The 20,923-nt window shown below is 42.6% G+C and overlaps 2 protein-coding genes across 11 annotated transcripts in view; one reads left to right on the plus strand and one right to left on the minus strand.

The window, feature by feature from the left end:
* LOC116388364 (membrane-associated phosphatidylinositol transfer protein 2-like) overlaps positions 1 to 19,235 on the plus strand; it is a 40,451-nt gene extending 21,216 nt beyond the window's left edge. For 2 of the 10 annotated variants that reach the window (XM_031856128.1, XM_031856129.1), the window contains exons 6-27: positions 137 to 529; positions 1,960 to 2,055; positions 4,452 to 4,553; positions 4,635 to 4,699; positions 4,935 to 5,006; positions 5,637 to 5,881; positions 6,107 to 6,296; positions 6,665 to 6,784; positions 7,023 to 7,237; positions 7,329 to 7,498; positions 7,756 to 7,926; positions 8,874 to 9,026; positions 10,034 to 10,198; positions 11,100 to 11,384; positions 11,897 to 12,045; positions 12,152 to 12,268; positions 12,478 to 12,594; positions 12,726 to 12,874; positions 13,846 to 13,995; positions 14,098 to 14,278; positions 14,475 to 14,603; positions 14,865 to 19,235. In XM_031856128.1, the coding sequence (XP_031711988.1) occupies positions 137 to 529; positions 1,960 to 2,055; positions 4,452 to 4,553; positions 4,635 to 4,699; positions 4,935 to 5,006; positions 5,637 to 5,881; positions 6,107 to 6,296; positions 6,665 to 6,784; positions 7,023 to 7,237; positions 7,329 to 7,498; positions 7,756 to 7,926; positions 8,874 to 9,026; positions 10,034 to 10,198; positions 11,100 to 11,384; positions 11,897 to 12,045; positions 12,152 to 12,268; positions 12,478 to 12,594; positions 12,726 to 12,874; positions 13,846 to 13,995; positions 14,098 to 14,278; positions 14,475 to 14,603; positions 14,865 to 15,248 (3,818 nt within the window). In that variant the 3' untranslated portion in view covers positions 15,249 to 19,235. The remainder of the gene's footprint in view (positions 1 to 136; positions 530 to 1,959; positions 2,056 to 4,451; positions 4,554 to 4,634; positions 4,700 to 4,934; positions 5,007 to 5,636; positions 5,882 to 6,106; positions 6,297 to 6,664; positions 6,785 to 7,022; positions 7,238 to 7,328; positions 7,499 to 7,755; positions 7,927 to 8,873; positions 9,027 to 10,033; positions 10,199 to 11,099; positions 11,385 to 11,896; positions 12,046 to 12,151; positions 12,269 to 12,477; positions 12,595 to 12,725; positions 12,875 to 13,845; positions 13,996 to 14,097; positions 14,279 to 14,474; positions 14,604 to 14,864) is intronic. The other 8 variants (XM_031856130.1, XM_031856133.1, XM_031856132.1 and 5 more) reach the window with 8 other exon arrangements.
* arl6ip4 (ADP-ribosylation factor-like 6 interacting protein 4) lies at positions 18,594 to 20,355 on the minus strand. Its single transcript, XM_031856140.1, has 5 exons — positions 20,064 to 20,355; positions 19,639 to 19,968; positions 19,265 to 19,382; positions 19,117 to 19,186; positions 18,594 to 19,026 (listed from the first exon to the last, which is right to left on the minus strand). The coding sequence occupies exons 1-5, from the start codon at positions 20,227 to 20,229 to the stop codon at positions 18,976 to 18,978; spliced, it is 735 nt and encodes a 244-aa protein (XP_031712000.1). The 5' UTR covers positions 20,230 to 20,355; the 3' UTR covers positions 18,594 to 18,975.
* Between the last annotated feature and the right edge of the window lie 568 nt (positions 20,356 to 20,923).

Genomic DNA, 20,923 nt, shown 5'->3' on the forward strand with positions numbered 1-20,923 from the left:
TTGGTTTTACTAAACGCATATTTTTAACAGGAACATTATCTAATAATTCTATATAATATTATAAGAATAATCTAAATGTAGCAACCTTATGACTTTTTGAAGTAGGTGTGTAATATCTTCCATTGTTTCTCCCTAGGACTGAGAAAGGTGATGGTGCGTGCCCACCGGCAGGCCTGGTGCTGGCAGGATGAGTGGTACGGTCTGACCATGGAGGACATCCGGCAGCTGGAACTGGAAACCCAGCTGGCCCTGGCCACGAGGATGGCCCAGTTCAGTCAGGCAGAGGAGGCCACAGAGGCTAACGGAGAGGCTCCGTCTCCGGACAAAGACCAGGAGGTTAAAGAGGCGATCAGCTCCATTGAAGCTGAGGAGGAGGTTGTAAGCTCAGGCGGAGAGACTCTCCAGCCTCGAGGTGTACTCACCAAGCAGTGGTCCACTTCATCTCGATCCTCCCGCTCATCCAAGAGAGGAGGTGAGGAGCATGCCTTCTTCACCTATCCGTCTGTCACCTCTGTGGATGACGGTTTGGGTGAGAGAACTGCACTGTCCTGAGCCGTACTCCTTCCTTCACATATTATCTCATCGAGTATTACACTCTTTACACCTTTTTAAGCCTTAATTGTTCAGTCTGTCACCAGACTCCTGTCCACCTTAAAGGTTGAGGTAGACCAACATTAAACTGTTCCATATGTAAACACAGCCAGTTGTGATATTTGAGACTTGTCCACATGGCAGCTGATACTGTATGTGAAGAATTCAACAAGCGTTAAGCTTGTGCATAGCCAAAGTAACTCAATGCTTTTTCTGTTTGTATGATTTTTGTGTGTGTTGTTTCTTTGTAGTAAAGTTCTAAGTATGAGTATCACCCCCCCCCCTGTAAGCTTGAAAGGTGGCTGTTAAAAGTTACTGGTTTTCTGGTGATGTTACAATGAACTATTAGCAATCAAGATTGCCTCAAAACTCTGTAGCTCAACAGGAAGTATAGTAATAGCTCACTTCTAAGAAGCAAAAAATCTAAAATGCCAAGCCAAATGAAAAGTCTATCCAATGAGAGGAAATGGACAACATTAGTTGTGGTTCAGTTGTACACAGGTGTATACACTGAAAGTTGCTCCCAAGCTGAATTAATCAATGTCTACTGAAGAGCTCCGAGCTCAAATTGCTTTTCTGTCAGACGCCTGATTATTTGGAATGTTTTTACTCTACTTGACTGCACTTGCGCCTCCACATTTGCTGTACTATCCTGCTCACCTCTGCTCACCCCTACAACTCTGTGTATCTCACCTGGGTTATTTTTAGCAGCAGCTTTGACGTCACAAACCACATGTCCGAACACACCCATCTCCAGTGTCGCCCCTACCTCGAGGCAGTGCTCCCCGTAGCCATGACTCTCATCCAGCGTGCCTTGTCTCACCCTTGTAACTCCCCCCTTGTGGTTCTCTCCTGGGCTATTTTTAGCAGCAGTGCTGACGTCACAAACCAGAGGAGGCTGACGCTCTTCGTATTGAGCCTCCCCTCCTCTCTACCGCTGCTGTTTCCTCCTGTGCGCTGACAGCTACAGCTGTGCCCCCCCCTCTCACCAGCCCGCCCCTTAGAGCAACACCCCCTCTCTCCTCCACACTAATTATGAATGTATATATATGAGACATAGACAAAAAGAGATGTGACAAACGTGGCCTGCTTTTAGTATTGCCATTTTCCCCGGCTGGCATTTGATAGTCGGGGTGCTTGTAGCTTATCTGTATAACATTGGGCCTCATTCCCCCCCCGACCACCAATCAGTCCATCTGTGATGCACCACAGAGACTGTTGCATGTTTATATAACACTGTGTGTGTGGGCCGGGGGAGATTGTGCAATGTTTCTTTGTCGTAGAGTGTGTTAAAAAGGGAAAGAGAGAGGCTGAAACACATGTCCCAAAATAACAGTGAATTTTTTGTTCATGTGCGTTTTTTTTCAGTGAGCCCATCCCGTCACAGCCTCTCAGAGTGGAGGATGCAGAGCATAGCTCGAGACTCGGATGACAGCTCTGACGAGGAGTTCTTCGACGCTTATGGTAACCCCAGTTTCGATTTTCAATTGGAGTCGATAGTTGGGTCAATACTGTTGCCTTTGTGTTCAGTTTTCCAAGAACCTGCTTGTTCTCCTCTCCCCTGACTCTGCATGCATCTCTTTAACCACAGATCAGTTCTTAAGCTTCCCAGATACCCAGCATGCTTTGGGGCTGCAGTTGAAATAGGTGGGTGTGGTACGACATCCATGCTCTCTGCTGGATGAGAATGGCCGAGGACACGGGCCAGGTGTATCATCCTGTCGTCCAGTACAGAATTCACAGTTGTCTCTGTCCATCAGTCCCCATCATTGTTGACACACACACACACACACACACACACACACACACACACACACGATCCTTTACAGTTCATGATGCGGCCAAGCAATAAATGGGGTGAAATTGTTTCATTTAGTGATAAACATGATGATGAAATGAGAATAAAATTGTCATTTATTATATTGATACTGATTTAGCTGCATTTGTTTGTTTCCACCTGTTTCCAGTTCAATAAATGTCTGCTCGTGTCATTGTGAGGAACTGGTATGATATCATTACACTGAATAGTGTTGACATCCGATAATTTATTGCGTTGCAATATTCATGTTTGTATGGACTAATTATTGCGTGCCTAACATTACATGTTATCAAATGAATGGATTAAATGCACGAGTACTTTGTCATTAATTGGTGTACATAACACTTTGTCTCAGTGACAGTTAATACAGTTATTACTGATATGCTGCTCCAGTGCCCATCTCGGGTTATATTTGATTTAGTAGTCGTAGTAGTGTTTTATTCAGCCATCACACAATACAATAAATAAACCTATACACCATCTAGTATACAATATGATAGGCAGAAGCATAATGCTTATATATGCCTGTCCTACATTCTTATTAAATAAGTCACCCTCAAGAAAATAGAAAAGATCTTCCAACACTGCAGAGGCGACTTTATGAAGTTGGCAGTTATTTCATTCTGGTAAATAAATGAGGTTGGTGTATCAGAATGAAGCTGCAGTGTATATGAACATGAGTGTGTGCTTTGGTGCCTGGAGGAATCACAGGATGGAGGTACAATAATTACATTTGGAAAGAGACCGACTTCGCTCAGATTGCCGTTTTACCTTTAAAGTTTGTCTGTGGTCAAGTTCCTCTTGCAGTAATCCTCTATTACAAACTCTTGGGAAGCAAGTTTTATTTTTGACTGTCGTGTTCCCCTTTTGCTGTTTTTAGTGCCAACGAATAAAGCAAAGCTGTAGGAGGAGAGCTCCTCATAGATGCCACATTCAGTGTGTCTGGTGTTGCAGTACTTACTCTTCAAAACAGACTAAAACGAATATATCTGCTACAATTACACATTTCTATAATCTAACTGCTATACAACTTGCATTTGACGCTGGAATAAAATGTTATTTATTGATTAAGGTAAAGCCTATTGATCATATAAATATCTCTTTACCCTCACACCTTATTGTTTATCCAGTTTAACACTGAATTGTTGTACATGTTTAGAAATGAGGCAACTAAAACAATTACTATAAAAGTAATAAGATAAAAAGTCCCTTGATGTTGAACTACGTACAGGACGCACTGTCTCTTAGAAGCTGATCAAATGAAGACAGAAGTCTTACTCTGGGGTTTGTGTTTCTGAGAGACTGGCTGCAGCTTCCTGTTTGCAAAGCAAGTCATATAAAATGATTTCCATTTCTTTACAACAGTTGTGTTATTTATTTGTATTATAACTGCAGTGGAAGTAAATTAAATTACGTGACATTTGTACATACAATTTTAGATTTGACTTTAAATTTGTTATCACAAACTAAAGTGAACAGGAGACGGCAGCCCGTTTCTCAGAAATTAAGCTACTGGCAGTTTAACAGGAGAGAAATTATGGGATAAAAAGGGATATCTGTCTTAGAGCACAGATTCATGTCAGTGGATGGATAACACAGTCCATCAATTTATGTATGTAAATTCAAAAGACATACTAGTTCAAGCCTCTTCTCACTAGGTAATTGTTCAATAAATAGATTTATTTTTTTTAACTTTTAAATCCATTATGGTAATAAAACTACACTACTTATTGGCCACTGTCCTCCAGCTTACTGGTACAAAGATTATACTTTAAACATGAAAATACATAAATGTATTTAATGGCCACCGTCAAGTACTTGTACATATTTAATTAGTGGTTTATATGACAGTCTTTTGGGAACGCTTGCCAAGGTACCTTCATGTTGGTCAACGTTATATAACTGAAGAAGCAAATGTTACTCACATGACCCTGTCAATCATGATACATTGTTTATACTGTTGGTGCTACGACAATTTTGTGAACCCTGAGTGGTACATATACTTCAGTTGATCACGATTCATCTTGTGTCGCCCCTGCAGAGGATCTCTCAGACGAGGAAGTCCTCCCAAAGGAAATCGCTAAGTGGAACTCCAATGAACTCATAGACAAGATTGAAGCGGCAGACACAGAGGAAACTCCTGGTATGACGAAGAGTACGGGCACGTCATCATGGAAAGTCATTCTGCCTTACTAGTTGATGTTAAGAATGTGTTTGTTTGCAGGTGAGCTGTTAAAGGAAATGACAGTGGATTATGAAAGAGCAACCAGTGAGGAAAGACTAGATGAGGTACGTGTGTTTGACTGTGAATGTGTATTTACGAAACACAATCCTAACCAGCAGAATCATGTCTGAAATACATGTTCCTGAAGAACCATCCATGGAAAATGCACTTCAGGACCCAAAAGCTTCAGTTAAACATGGTTTCATCATAATAAGCACAATCATTTGCATCAGGTTTTACAGTTTGGAGGATAAGAGAAGGGCTGTTTGTCCCTGAGCCTCTCTGTCCTCTTGTGTTCAGATGCGTGGCTCTGTTAGCGGCCAAACCGATAGCTCTCCCATTCCCACCATCACGGTAACAAGGCACCAGTCAGTAAGTACACATTTTGGCCCTAGTGCACTGTGGGCTACAGTAGCTCCACGGAGACCCCCGATCCCCCTGAACAAACCCAGTACTTACTGCCCCTGCTCTTTTTTCCCGCCGTTGCCAAAACCCAAATCCATGTGTACTCCTCAACCTCACCAACCTCTGTTCAACTTCTGTGTACTTGCAGCTGTGGCGTTGAGTGTACATATAGTGCTTCTTTGAAAAGTTTTGTGTCAGACTTAAAAGACAAAACTGCACATTATGTTGTCTTTAATGTGACTGGTCCTCGGGAAGCCTTGTCGTCATTTGCTGTTAGTTGAACAGTTGTCCAGGTGGAGTGTTGGTCGGCTCTGTTCTGTTTCCCTTCATGGTTCCTTACCCGTCTCTGGTTGTGAAAAGAAGTTTGTTTGTTATTGTGCTGTCCATGTGACTCACAAATCTGACAAAACAAAAATAGTTCCCTACACAATAGCTAAGGCATTATTGTTTATCTGTGATGTTCCCCACTCTGTAAGCATGTTGTCTTTGGTCATGCGGATAAAAGGGATATCTTCAGAAGTAAATATATCATTTATTGAACATTCTTTTCCCTGTCATCCCCATCCGTCACCCTTGTTTTTTTGTTTCTGTTCACAGGAGAACTTGTCCCAGCAGTGCTTGCAGCCTTCCAAGATCCATGTGCTGATCCTGGTTCTGCACGGAGGGAACATCCTGGATACAGGCGGAGGGGACCAGAACAGCAAGCAGGCCGACGTCAACACGATTAGTACGGCTTTTGACACAGTCATGCGTGTTCACTACCCCGCGGCGCTGGGACGCATCGCCATCCGCTTGGTACCCTGCCCTGCCATCTGTGCCGAGGCCTTCTCCCTGGTGTCCAAGTAAGAGGACACGCATGCTAACATTTTTGCCGCATGCTGCAAGTATTGTGGATACTGATTGACGTTTTCTGTTTGACTGTGATTGCTGTTTGTTTTTTATGGAAAAGATCCAGGTGCAGCTCTTGACAAGCACTCCCTCCTCCTGTGTTTGTTTCTTCACACTCCTCTGTGGACTGCCTCGATCTGAAAATAACTTCACAATTTCATTTTGTTCTTTTGCGGCAGCCTGAGCCCGTACAGCTACGATGAGGGTTGTCTGTCTAGCAGCCAGGACCACATCCCCCTGGCAGCTCTCCCCCTCCTAGCAACCTCTGCTCCACAGTATCAGGATGCCATGGCCGCCGTTGTCGTCAGAGCCAACCAGGTGTACACAGACTTTATAAAGTCTCTGGACGGGGAAGCTTTCTCTGGCCGGGTTAGTTACTGAAGTGTAATATACGTTTTATTTCTGTGTTTTGTTATTGTTCTCAAAGATATATGTACATAATATCCTGGTATCACAGCTGAGCCTTTTGCATGAAGACTTTTATAAAACTCTTATAAACCTTTTATATCTAAATATTAAAACCGCATCATGGTATGCACCCAAAAACCACAAATGTCTTAACATCCTATTATTTTTACTTCCTGGGAAACAGCCTTTTTATGAGCATTTTCACTTTGTTTGTGTTATTGAACTGTGTTGGAGCAGGTGTATAGATATTTTAGGCAAACCTAAACCTTATGGATGTACGTCACAAATATACATTTATTAACTTTGTGTCTGACCATTGACCTCTATAGGTGTGCCTCATTGGGGACTGTGTTGGAGGAATCTTGGGGTTTGATGCACTGTGCAGTAGCAATCAGACGGTTAATGAAAGCCAGAACAGCAGTCGCAGGGGCAGTGTTGTCAGTGGACAGGTAAGAGACAAAAATATCTTTTAACCCACATATGGTTTACTACTTGTTAGACTTGACATTGTTGTGACTAATGCATCAAACATAAATATGATTGTATCAGAAATTCAATACGACGTTCCTTCTGAAAATATGCCCTACAACTATAATTTGTACAATGCAAAACTTTTTATCCATCATATAAGATGTATGGATTGTGTTTTATGATTTCATAACAAATCTTCCTGAATCACCCCTGCAGGACCAGGATCTCCTATCTCCTGGCATTATTGTCAACAGCGGGCAGGGGTCTGCCTCTCCGACCCTGGAGGGCAGCCGCCACCTCAGTCGCAGTAACATCGACATCCCTCGTGCGAGCACAGGTGACGACACCAAGCGACAACTGCCACGCAAGAGAAGTGACTCCTCCACCTACGAAATGGACACAATAAAACAACACCAGGCCTTTCTGACCAGGTGTGTTGAGCGTGAGATGACACAAATCCTTATCTGGGAAATAACCTCTCATTTCTTGTGTTATGGACATTACTTTTTGCTGTCCTTCCAGCATACATTCCAGTGTTTTGCGGAACGACACAGTGTCACGCAGGTCCAGCAGCAGCACTATGCTGGATGGAGGATGGAAGTTTGACTTCGAAGTGTCTGACTTTTTCATGTTTGGCTCTCCACTGGGCTTGGTACTCGCCCTGAGAAAGACTGTCATTCCTGTGCTGGATGGTAAGCTGATTTGGACAGATTTAATCTGATTTAATCAGTGATAGCAAACATTGTTTATGACACAGTATACAAGGTGGGGATGCAAGAATTGGCATAGTGACCTGTAGAGGGCATACCTACAAAGTGTTAATTGTATGTCTAGTTGTCATTACCAATATTTAAAAGCTAGTAACATATCTGAAGGAAGTCTGTGGGAAGGGGTCCAGAGATTCCTCCCCTCTCCTCTCTTATATCTTTGGTTTGATTTCTCCCCCTAGTGGCCCAGCTGAGGCCTGCCTGTCAACAGGTCTATAACCTGTTCCACCCAGCTGATCCCTCAGCCTCCCGCCTGGAGCCTCTACTGGAGAGGAAGTTTCACCTCCTGCCTCCCTTCAACGTTCCCCGCTACCAACGCTTCCCACTGGGAGATGGAAACTCCGCCCTGCTGGGTGAGCCTTCTGCACCGATGATGAATAAAAGCCTCAGTGATATCAATTCAGTAAATATCCAGTCATGCATTTACAGTTAATTAATGCAGTTCAGGCTTCACACACAGAGAAGCAAATGCAAAAATTCCCTTTTTATAAAATGGCTGTTTAATTTCTCCTTTTGATTTAAGATCAGCTGACACGTGAGACACTGTCCCGTTTCCCAGGGATGCTTGTCATAGACAGCATGTGCCTTAAAGATACCTTCACAGCACACTACGAGTTCCTTCACACACACAGAGTAAACATTGACTCAAAGGAAAATTAAACATGTTTCTACTGTTTGTGCTTCAACATCTTTTGCGAAGCAGTTTATTCATTTAAATGTGGTCATAGTCCTGCTGGTGGTTTCTGTTTGGACACTCATTATTGTGGAGTAACCCTTACAGCCTCCCCCTACCCTTTTTGAACAAATATCTGTCTTATGGTAACTACTGAGCAGAGGATTTTCTTTTAAGGTTAAAATGCATACCTTCCACCACAGAACCAGGGCTTATAAAAGAGCCACATGAGGGTTAATATCTAATTAATCCTAATATCCTCAGGTCTGCCTTTTCAGAACAGATTATGTTTTAAAGACAAATTCAATATCATTTTTGAGTTCAGTATGTTCAAGTGGTTTTATGACCAGCAGATTCCAGGGCATTTACAATCTTACAGCAGTGTTGTATCACACTATATGACTGACTAGCAGTTGCGATTTAAAAGAAATGGGCTCAACTAAGAGCTTGACTCTGCTTTCTTGTCTCACATTCAGTTCTTCTTGTTTCATATTTTTTCTGTGTCTTCCTTGTCTTCTTTCCCTCTTCCTCTCTCTGCCTCCTGTCCCCATATCTGCGTACGTGGCTCTCTACCTCCAAAACCCTCCCCGACCTCTGTCCCTTCTACCCCTCCAACTCCCTCTGTAGTGGAGACAGTCCAGAGCAACGCTCAGCTGCTACTTGACAGCGGGCCTCCTCTGTCCCTTCGCTATCAGGAGACCATCAGCGAGACCTGCATCCCTGTGCCTGTGCTAAACTGGCAGGAGGGCTCCCTCAAAGCCACACCCGCCACTATGGAGTGTGTGTAGCCTCTCCCATTCACCCGTATCTGTCCTCACCCCCATTCACTTTGTCTCTTTTGTCTATTTGTTACAACCCTTCTTGCTGTCACGTCCAAGATGCTCAGATTTATACCTATCGTGTGTATTTTCTGAGTATTTCCATCTCTGTTGTTTCAAGAGTCAAGAGCTGCCGTCATGTTTCTGATAAATCAAATACCCTGATAGACCATTATATATACTGCTATACCTTTCCTTGCAACATGTAGTGTTGTATCTAAATTACTTTGTGTAAGATAATCAGTACTGGTTAAATTCTTGGCCTCTTAAGAATTTTCTAGTTAGACATAGAAATAGTACAAAATATTTACAACTTGTCATGGAAATACTTTGGAAAATCTAATAAGCATCTCATGTGGTGTTACATTTAATTGTTGCCGTCACATGTCACGTTCAATGTTTTTTGCTGTGGTTTTTAAGACGGGTTTCAGTGTGTCTGCATCACTTCTATAAAATGTTATTATTGACGTCGGCAGAAGGTACATGTGTTGATACTATCATCCAAATTTCAGAGACATTTTGATGTGAAAATTGTGATGTTGTGTTTGTATCGTGTACTGTACGTGGAGCTCTACCTACAAATCATGAACATACGGTTCCTGTGCTTCTTGTTGTGATAATGGTCAGAGGTCATCTGATACACATCTCCAGACCTATTTCCTTTTGTCTACAAAGACAAAGACTTAAACATGATGGTACTTGGCTATTCGATAAAAAGCACCTTCATAAGAGATACCAACACATGGGTGTAACTGTAACACATTTTAAGTGTTGTATGTACTCATGCTTCCGTGTTTACTGTGGCCGGTTCCACATATCTGACATTTTGGTTTCACATGTCCTCTGAAACAATGGTGCCTGCCGTCACATTTCTCTGCTGCCGTCCTAAAACACGTCCCCCCCCCATCACTGTGAGTTCCCCTTACCTGTGTCTCTGTCTAATGGGATCTCCTTGTTTCGACTCAATAGCGGAATTTGTTCAGTCTCATGGTGGTGTCTTCATGGACAGTTCGTACCCCTCATCCCCCATAACGGGCCCCCTTTCCCGGGCCCAGCGGAGGGCCAGTGAGGTCAGCATTGCCAGCCAGGTCTCAGGAATGGCAGACAGTTACACTACCACCAACATAGCCAACAGTAAGTGTTCTCAATGCCAACAAGCCTGTCTCTCTCTCTCTTCCTTCCACTCACACAAACTGAACAGGTCTAGTTATTCCCCCTCTTTCTCTCTTCTTTCAGTCTAAATCTTCTCTCTAGTTCTGTCTCGTTTCTTTTTCCGACTTTCCTCCCTCATCTTCTCTCTCTCTCCCTCTCTCTCTCTCTCTCTCTCTCTCTCTCAACCCCATTACTCTGACTCTACACACACCCTGCACTCCAGCTGGAGCGGTCTAGTCAGCCAGAGACATCTTTTTTCTACTGCTGCTTAGCAGAGTTTTCCCCACATTGTTAAATTTCAAAGTCCCACGACGAGCGAGCAAAGTCCTGAAGAAGAGCAAGTTTAGCGCCACTTTTCACTGTCTGTCCTACTTATCCACTGTCTAAATGTTAATGCAATGAAGTGCTGCATTTATCTAATGTGGACACCTGGGTCCCTCAGCCATCCCTGTATTGTCCACTCCCAAATCAAGTCTTTGCGGAGATGACCAGTATTCTGTTGTGTTTTATGTGAGATTGTCCACCAATGTCCTCCCGTTCCTCACTATTTCACATTGTTACCAGAGCATTTATTTGTACCTCACATTACTGTTCTGCACTCTGCTGTTTTCGCACCTACAGCTAAACTCTGCAGATGAACATAAACTAATTACAACCAATTTTTGTTCATGTGTTACCAGAGCATCAGAAGACTTTCAACAGCATCCGTGCCCTACTGCCTTTACTGTTACTGTACTAACAATCATTTTTTACCTTTGACATCCACAGTTCTTTTTAAGGCAGCCTACTGAAACCAGACGCTCTTCAAACTGTTTAAACTGTCACTTTACCAACATGAATCCATTTTTCATTCGATTTCTTTGTCTTTGTTTTCTCCCCATAGTCAAATCATGCCAAAATAACCAGTCCAAAAAGTTCAGCCTTTTGTCCCAACTCGCCCTTTCATCACAAAACAAATTCTTCCTGAAAAGTCCTCCTAAGTCCCGTAAGAAAGCAGAGGCTGACCCGGCCGAAGGATCTCCTGATGCAGATGTAGTGGCAGAGCTGGACAGTGAGGCTAGTGACAGTCTAAGTCCCACTAGCCAGTACGACAACTGCCTGTCAGCAGGGCTGGACTGTGCTATATCTGATCTGGTCTCACTGGACTCCCAGACTGAAGTGGACCAAGGTATTTTTCTAAGGGGGGGGGGGGGACAGACATCTAAAAGCAATGTGAGGCTGCAGTTCTTTTCTGTTCACTGTTCTATACTGTGTCACAAGCCAACAAGTCAACGCTTTTTTTCTTCCCTTGTATTCTTTCAAAATGTAACTCATAAGGATTTAAGGGAGTCATTTCTATTTCCGAGATATAAATCCACACTTTTCCAAATCCATCATCTTTAATCACGTCCATACTAACATGAATAACAATCTTCAGTTGCTCATATAATCATGTTTCAGTTCTAACTATCTTTCTTTTCCTTCTGCTCTTGATTTTCCTGTTGATTATAAACTACAGATGTTCTTCTTTTTAGCTGGAAAACTGCTGGGATCTTTGATGATTGTGGTTCATAATTGAAATCATCTTTTTTCTCGAGCTTCAGGGGTGTTTGCACCTTTGCGTGGCATCGCATACCTCCCGCTGAATCTTACAGTTTCACCTTACGTGTCTGCACCCTATTCACTCCATTCCCATCGCAGTTGCGGCTCGTTGGTGGGGCACAAAGCGGCTGGACTTTGCTCTGTACTGCCCCGACGCTCTGACCGCTTTCCCCACGGTGGCTTTACCGCACCTCTTCCACGCATCATACTGGGAGTCCACTGATGTGGTGTCTTTTCTCCTGAGACAGGTGAGTCAACATCAGAACACCTGCCACTATTCATGGCCTGTTAATAAGTGACCAGCAGGTCCTCTTATGAGATGCTGAGGATGACTCATTGAAATGTGTCCTGTAGGTCATGAGGCATGAAAACTCGAGCATCCTGGAGCTCGATGGAAAAGAAGTGACTGAATTCACCCCCTCAAAACCTCGAGAGAAGTGGCTCCGCAAGAGGACTCATGTGAAGATCAGGGTGAGCATCAGATATACAAAAGGCAGTGTCAGGGGACTGTAGTGCCTCACACAATCCTGATTTCTTCCTTTTATCTGACCTTTCTCTCATCCGTCAAATCTCATCAAATAATGAAGAAATGTGTTATGAGAGTAATCCTCAACTTTTTTGTTCAGTGTCGTGGAGAAAATTCCATTTCAGCATGTACCTTTCTTTCACTCCTTTGACAGAACGTGACTGCTAATCACCGTTTGAATGACGCAGTGTTCACAGAAGACTCCCAGCAGGTCGTGACAGGCCGCTTCATGTACGGCCCTCTGGACATGGTCACCTTGGCCGGGGAGAAGGTGATCTCTCCTTTGTCAACACAACAGCGCACACAGAATCATTTCAGTCATTTCAATAATGTCTGTGTAGTTTGTGCTCATGTTTTTTTTTTTTTTTTAAATCCTGTTTTTTTTTTTTAAATCCTGTACAGGTTGACCTCCACATCATGACCAAGCCTCCATCAGGAGAATGGATGTTCTTCAACACAGAAGTGACCAACAGTAGTGGCCGTGTGTCTTTTGTCATCCCAGAGGACAAACGTCTGGGCATCGGGGTCTACCCTATCAAAATGGTTGTCAGGTGAGATTACGTTGACCTTTTCACACCAGACATTTTGACTTGTCATAGTAGGAAAAGCACAGGTGCTAATAAAAATAACGAGGTCACTGTTCTGCTTAAACATCACAGTTAATCATGAGGTTAACAGTGAGCCAGCATGCACAGAAGCAGGACCCTAAAACCAAAGAAGCTAAATGGAGTGGATGATATTATGATGGTGCTAATGATTTTTCCAACAATTTGGCGATAATGAGTGTGTGTTTATATATTTATATATATATATATATATATATATATACATACATACACACAGTGTGTGTGTGTGTGTGTGTGTGTGTGTGTGTGTGTGTGTGTGTGTTGAACTGTTGTTAATAAAAAAAAGGTTTGTATTTATTCTCTGCACAGAGAAGGCTCAATCATCACAACTAAATACGTTCAGTCTCAGTGAGGAAGAACCAAGAAAAAAGTGAACGTGCTTTCTTTATACAGAATGAGTAAAGGTGGGGGCCGATGTTACAGACATTTTGGTCTCAGACTGATAGAAACAACAATGAAAAACAAACGGCCAGCAACCAAAACAAGCGGCAGGTCGGCCTTGGCGCTGGAACATTCTCATACAACACAGTTAGTTATCTTAGGAGCAGGCAAGAGTGAATTCTTCTTCTGCACAACAGAGACACGGGTGAAGTTCAACAAAGTTCAGAGCAAAATTACTTATGCATCAATATGATATACTGAGTAGAAACATATACGAAGTAAAAATGTACCATTACAGGTTTCAGACATCTTTAATTGTATTATTTTTTACCTGAAAAGGGCCTTTCCCAACCGCTGATGGCATGTCACACTTTACTGAATTATCCAGGCTTTGTGTGCATTTTATCAAACAGCCTGGTTTATATTTTGGTTTTAGCTAAGTTTGTTGTTGTGTTTCAGTGTGCTCAAAGGAAATGTCACTTTTTCTCACTCTCTGCTGTTCCTTCACTTCTCAGAGGCGACCACACATTTGCTGACAGCTACCTGACGGTTATTCCACGCGGCACCGAGTTTGTGGTATTCAGCATTGACGGGTCATTTGCTGCCAGTGTGTCAATCATGGGCAGTGATCCCAAAGTGCGGGCAGGAGCCGTGGATGTCGTCAGGTACCGAGCTGCTTTTCTTCCACCCCAGTTTTCTTGGGTTTTCACAAGAGTCTCTTTGCTGTTTACGTCTTAATTCTATCCTCCTGTTCCTCCTCATTGCAGGCACTGGCAGGATTTAGGCTATTTGATCATCTATGCGACAGGACGACCAGACATGCAGAAGCAGCGGGTAGTGGCTTGGTTATCTCAGCACAACTTCCCTCATGGCATTGTCTCCTTCTGCGACGGCTTGGTCCATGACCCACTCAGACACAAGGCCAACTTCCTCAAGTCCCTGACAGAGGTTAGACTGGGAGGAAGGGGGGGTCTATGTGCAGTAGTACCTTAGTTTGTGCATGTGTAGTGTTGATTTTTGTGGAATGAATGAGGAATTAATACTTTTAGAGGTGAAAACAACAATGCTGACATGGTATTACTATGAGAGAAATATTAACTCAGTCGCCAAGAAATAATGCTCTTGTTCATTTCTTTGATTCCAGCTTCATTTGAAGATTTTCGCCGGCTACGGATCAACCAAAGACATCTCAGTCTACAACTCCATTGGCCTCCCTCCCTCCCAAATATACATTGTCGGTAGACCCTCCAAGAAGATGCAGCACCAGTGCCAGGTACCATTTGATTATGTTGTGCATAACTTGGGGAATTGATCTTGCTTTTCAAATAAATATTCAATTTACTTATTTCAAGGATGCTCAAGTAAATACCCAAACCTCAATGAAAATGATTTAACATTGGACCCTGGTACGGTCTAATACTGCCACTCTTACAACCAATTAATAACTTATTAAACTGAATAAATACATATCAATTAAGCAGAAAGTAAATCTTCTCAGATTCGTTATATTTGACAGCATGTCTCCTCTCAACAGGTCATCACAGAGGGATATGCGGCTCATTTGTCCCAGCTGGAGTACAGCCACCGCTCTCGGCCAGCTAAGTCCAGCAGTGCACGCATGGTCCTGCGTAAAGGCAGCTTTGGCTTGGGCGCCAACAGTGACTTCCTAAGGAAGAGGAACCACCTGCTGCGCACCATCTCCTCCCAACCGACCCCCAGCTCCCCGACAGGCAGCATCCACAACAGACCGGAACGCACACAGAGCCAGTCAGACGGCGAGCGGCTGGAGCGGGAGCGGCTGGATTGCGCTCAAAGCTACAGCCAGGGAGCAGCGCAGCGCAGCATGAGCATCACAGCCAGCTGCTGGGGCCGCAGCAGCAGCACCAAGCTGGAACCAGGCATCCTCAGCCCCAAATGAGATGAGGGAGACAATGTGAGAGTACCTTAAAAATATACAGGGCTGAGGAAGAGACCCATGACGAAGAGAAGTGCAAAGAGTTCAAAACAGCTGGCTTGCACTAGGTGCTACAAACCACTCTTTATAAACTAATGCCAGTCACACTCAACATAGATATTTATGAACAGAGGCTATGGCTCTGTTCTCTGTTTTATTACACAAAACTCAACAGGCATTTCAAAGAGACCTTAAACAGGAACCTTGCACACAAACAGACAAAGCTTACATTGTAGGGATCCAGACTGTTTCTACTGTTTAATACATATTTAACAGTCTTGAATACTAGCTCAGTTCTTTTCCTACAGCAGACTTTTAGATTGGTGATGGTTACACATACAAGCACCCCGATGCTGTACACTTACGCAAACAACACAACGTGGTTACAGACCGCCTGTATCAGGTCCAAGTTTCTGATTCTGCTCTGTAACTGACTACTGCCACTGCAAGCACAGCAATTACTATAGAGATCAACGGCGAGTATAATAGTTTTAAAGTTATGTCTTTTTAATGAGATAATAAGATGTGTTCTTGAGCTAAAAATCAGGTAAAACTGGACTGGATGTGTTTCTTTTCCCAGTGTGACCAAACAGACAGTTAGCGGAGATGTATATTTTGAAGATTTCTTCAAAATGTTTTTTCTGTAAGCTAACAATACATTTGATTAAGATCTCCTACTTGTTTCATATAGGACTAAATATTTCTAGCTAATGTTTCACCATACAGTCCAGTTTTGCTTGTTTTCTAGTCGCCCCTCAGAACAAAGAACCATCCAGATATCACATGCAGCAAACAGAGAAACTACCCTTTAACTACTGAAACTGTTCCTGGGATTTTTTAGCATTTGACCACATCTCACCGTACTGCGCTGCTGAACCTTCCTGAATCAGCCGCGTACAATTCAGCTATTGGGGAAACTCCTGCTACTGTGCGGTTAATGTGCCAAAGTAAACAGTATAGAGTGATATGCTGTACATGAACAGAAAGGACATGATTACGGTCTCCTGCGTACAAATGGAATAGATTGTGTAAGTATGTAGTTGAACGGCTTAATGAGGCTTGTATATAATTGTTATATTACAGTGCAGATCTGGTATCTGGTCCACTGAAGACCAGTTTCAAGTGTCTTCTTTACTCCGGGGGTAAACACCACCTCATTCAGGATACACTTTAATGATTGATGATAACTCTTCTTATTTAAGATTATAGATATTTTAAAATGTATTGATTTTGTGAACAAAGTGTGTTTTAAGATTACTTAAGCTATGTTGGTTTTAATTTTTCTTTAAACTTTAGTTGCAGCAGCCAAAACTCAAAGAGGTCTTTGCCTGGCACAGTATTGTATTTCTCTTACGTTAACTTACAGATCTGCAGAATTGTATCAACAGAACTGCTATCTTGTGTCATATATTGTATGTTTATTATCTATTTTGCAAATTTGGGATATGGCTTCTCTCTGGTTATCCCTCAGCTGTAAATGAGGCGTTGAATGTGCTCATAGATAATCCTCCTCCATTAAGGTTTCTCTGTTCTGCTGCGCCTTTAGAGGAAGACAAATCTGCAAATTGTAAATTCTGTACAAAATGCTGTCAGAAGTAGGAGCACAGAGCTCAGACTTACTTAACGCTGTTCGCCATTTATCACTGAAATGGGTGCAGATGTGTGATTTATTCATTCAAATGATTTGGCCCTCTGACAGGCATGTAGGGAGCTGACTGCAATGGACCAATATGGGCTCAAATGAAAGGGAAACGTGCAATATTACTCAACCGCACCACAAGATCAAACGGACTGTTGATGGAATGTTACAGCGCATTGACAATCAGCTCGACGGGCACAAATTCTCCAGACGTCGGATCACAGAGGGAATCCGAATACATCTTATTACTCAACAAACGCACAGGGACACATGCAACACTTTTAAAGACCATTACTAAAAAAGTAGGGATCTCTCACTGAAAGTGCCACTTAACCTGATCGGTCTTAACTGATCGACACTCAGTTGTCAGTTTATTAGGTACACCTGTCCAAAAGAGAGTCCTGCCTTCATGAAGGATATCATTTTTTTAGAGGATCGATTTAATGGTGATTTTGGAGGCTGTAGTTTGTGATGCTGTTGAATTGTATTGTGTTATACTGAAAGGTGTTTCTAATATTTTGTCCAGCCCTTTTATATCAATGAGGGGAGACCTAATGCTAGATAACTGAGTGTGCATTCTTATGTATAGGTGCCTATGACTTCCCTAATCAGGGCTGATTATAGCCACCCTGGTGAAGAAAGGCGCCATTACTAACTGTAGTACAGTCCCTCTGCTTTTTGACCATTTCAGAGATCTGGCTTGAAGCCATATAAATAAAACTCTTTCGGAGGCTGCTGATTAAAGAACGGCTGTTTGGAAATCAATAGTAATTAGAAAAAAAAGGAAATGCAATGCTGTAAAACACGCACTCATCTAAAGTTGGCAACTACTGAACCATATGTCCTTCCCCCCCAGATTGCCTGGATATTAAAATCCCCCAAACAATGTAAAGAAGAAGCGGTGCGGTCATCTGTGAGGTTTGGATTCTCTGGGCAGACAGTCGCTATGATTCTGCTGCTGACACACACATTTCCAGAGGCCTTACATTTCCTTTTTCTGCCTTACATCACCGTCGTGTTGCGAGGCCTAGAACGAACGCTGCTCACTCCTGAATTCACTTCATGGAAAAGGACAGACCGTTGACTTTGTGGAAATAGAAAAAGGGGCCATATTTGCTTCAAAGGCTTTGTCTTGTTTTCACTTGAAAGGAAATGTACAAAGCAGAAATCTATTTGAAATATTTCACCGACATTAGGCAATCCGTCGCTGTCTCAAGCTCTGTCCCCGGGTTAATGCAACGCCACCACTGTTACATCAACAGTTAGCGTTCATAGGCTGTGTGTATATATATGCAACATACCCTGGTAAATACTTTCCTTGTACAGGGTGTGTATCTTGTAGGTTTTGGATAACTTCATTTTATTCATTCCCTTGTGCTTTTATGTACAGTGTATAAAGAACATAAACTACCAAGTCATTTCGGCCTTTTTTCACAGTCAAAGTCATGAAGAATAAGCTCCATAGCATGTCTCTTCAGAGAGCACGGATTATTCAAATATAGGATCAGTCACTGCAGTTGACACAAACTGTTTATTTTTCAGGAATCAGTTCACTCAAATGCAAATTTGTTCAGAGAACCAAAGAAAAAAAACTGAGATGTGAAGGTGAGTAGACATCTACGAGTGGGCGTAGAGTACGTAGCCAAAAGAGAGTCCACGCTTAAACCAGCTTCGTATTGTACAACAGGAATCAGTTTATTTAAAATGAAAAAACATTTGACTGTCGGTCTGTTTTCAGTCACATCATCTGAGTAGCAGGTACAGAAGACAGACAACCTCACTGAAAACATGGACAAAACACATTCATCATTGAATATTAAAACCATCTTCCTTGTGCAGAGTTCAGTCGACACAAAACGGAAGTCGCTCACTAACTCCAGCATAGATTTAATAAGGCAAATCAGTACGAGATATTGTCTTTTATCTGCATTAAAAACATCACGAGTGCATGTCCCTTTATACTGTTCAGTGAAATCACACGCAGCCGTTTGAGGTGACGCTTCAATGTTCAGCTTGTTGAGGCTCCGCTCCTGAAGTAGATCACGTCATCTTCTACCGGTTCACTTTCCTCTGGAATTCTTTCCCGTCTCCCTTGGTGGATTGCTATGGGATGAATGCACGTTCACCGTTAGATATAAAAGGGAAGTCTTTGTTTATGTCACAAAATTAGAATTGAACCTCTGTCTCTTGTACCTTGCTGATGTCTTTGTGTTTTTCTCGGCTGACCATCTCCTCTATGATCTCTCCTTCTCCTCTCACCAATCTGGAAGAAAGAAAAAAGCAACCCTGAGCTGTAGAATTTATTACAAGAACATTTGTTCACATTTGTTCGCTGGCTTACCTGGTGCGTCCTGTTTCTGGGTCCACCACCCTGCGGATCACACTCTGCCTGGCCTCGTACTCCTCTTTGGTGATGGGCCTCTTAGTGGCGAGTCGGGCCTTCTGCTCGTCTGTCATCACTGCAGAGGAAACCGAATATAACACACTACATGTGACGATAATATAACTACTGTGAGACAATATTCATTTGTCAGTCATCTTAGATGTTGCCATTGATCATTTAGATTATAAATTAATTAAAAAGTGAAAGAAAACCATCACTATGTCTTAAAACCTGAGGATAAATCTGCAACAATTTGCAGTTCTGATCCTTCTACATTATTTCAACAACCAGATGTGATAATATACAAAAAGCTCAGTGAAGTAATGTCCCACCAGGTCCGAGCTCCACTGCCCCCTCATCACTCTGCCACACCTCCAGGTAAGATGGAGGCTTCTCTACTGGAGGCAGCAACACCACCTCTGCTTTCTTCTTCTTCTCCTTCTTCTCCTCCTTCAGCTTCTTCTTCTCCCTTTTCTCCTTTTTCTTCTGTTTCTTCAGCTTCGCCTTTTCCTTTTTCTTCTTCGACTTCTTTTTCTTGGCTTTACTTTTCTTCTTCTTCTTTGTCTTTTCGTCACTCGACGACGAAGAAGATGAGGAGGAAGAAGAGGTGGACGACGAAGAAGAGGAGCTTCTTCTTCGCTTCTTCTTTTGTGTCTTCACATCTGAGGGAAACAGAGGACGTCGTTTAACAGAGTTATATGATAATACCACCTTTGTTGACGTCAACGCTTCCTACTTTGTTTTTAAAAGTCCCAACCTTGACTTTTGAGTGATGTTTTCTTTGACGATCGGCTTCGACTCCTGCTGCTGGATGAAGAAGACGACGATGATGAAGACGAAGAAGAGGAGGATCGTCTTCGTTTCTTCTTCTTCTCGTGTTTCTTCTCTCTGCCAGCTCTGTCGGGTGATCTGCTGCGATCCATCACCGAGACAACTAACCCAACATCAACCCACACGGGCAGCCTGGTTCAGTAGAAAGCGGCTCTAGTTTGCGGAAGTGTGTGCGTCTACAAATGTCTTCCGTCAGCGTCTGGAAATAAAATTTTACGGTTCCTGGTTCCTACGTCAGTTTACCCAACACATGAACATAGTTTAAATATGCTCAGTTATGGTAACCACTCAGGACCTACACTACAACTATACTACAACTGTGTATATGTACTTACAGTTAACATTTGAAATAGAAAGTAAAACAAAAGTGCTGTCAGTGTAGTCAAAGTTTGAAAAGTTAATGTAATCATTATGCAGAATGGTCCCTTTCTGAGTGCTATGTTATTATTTAGTACATTTTATACAAGTGAAGTTAATGCAGTAATAAGGACTCCCAAGATAGAAACAAGTTCTTACATAAATCAGATTCTTGTCAGTTAAAAAAAAAATACTTTGAATTTAGCTTGCATGGAAATGAGTTTTGTCCAGTATATGAAAGGAAGAGCAACATTCCCGTACCAGCCCATTTGGCTGTTTGGTAGGCAAAATAAGTATCAAATATGTCTACTGCTGAGTCTTCCTTCTGCTTTTAATATCTTAATCTATGCAATGACAAAAATCCAAGTGGAGCAGATTAGACAGGTTCATCGTAAATCCCACATGCATAGATAAAAAAACAACTTCGAA

This window comes from Anarrhichthys ocellatus, unplaced genomic scaffold (assembly GCF_004355925.1).
Source record: "Anarrhichthys ocellatus isolate YVR2014 unplaced genomic scaffold, GSC_Weel_1.0 scaffold17, whole genome shotgun sequence".
NCBI lineage: Eukaryota > Metazoa > Chordata > Actinopteri > Perciformes > Anarhichadidae > Anarrhichthys > Anarrhichthys ocellatus.

Bases quoted from the DNA above. Each gene is read 5' to 3' on its own strand.
- arl6ip4 (XM_031856140.1), bottom strand. From the start codon at position 20,229: ATGGATCGCAGCAGATCACCCGACAGAGCTGGCAGAGAGAAGAAACAC. The intron at 19,969-20,063 runs GTTGGGACTTTT...TGTTTCCCTCAG, and splicing joins AACATCACTCAAAAGTCAAG to ATGTGAAGACACAAAAGAAG. The intron at 19,383-19,638 runs GTGGGACATTAC...TTTCCTCTGCAG, and splicing joins GGCAGTGGAGCTCGGACCTG to TGATGACAGACGAGCAGAAG.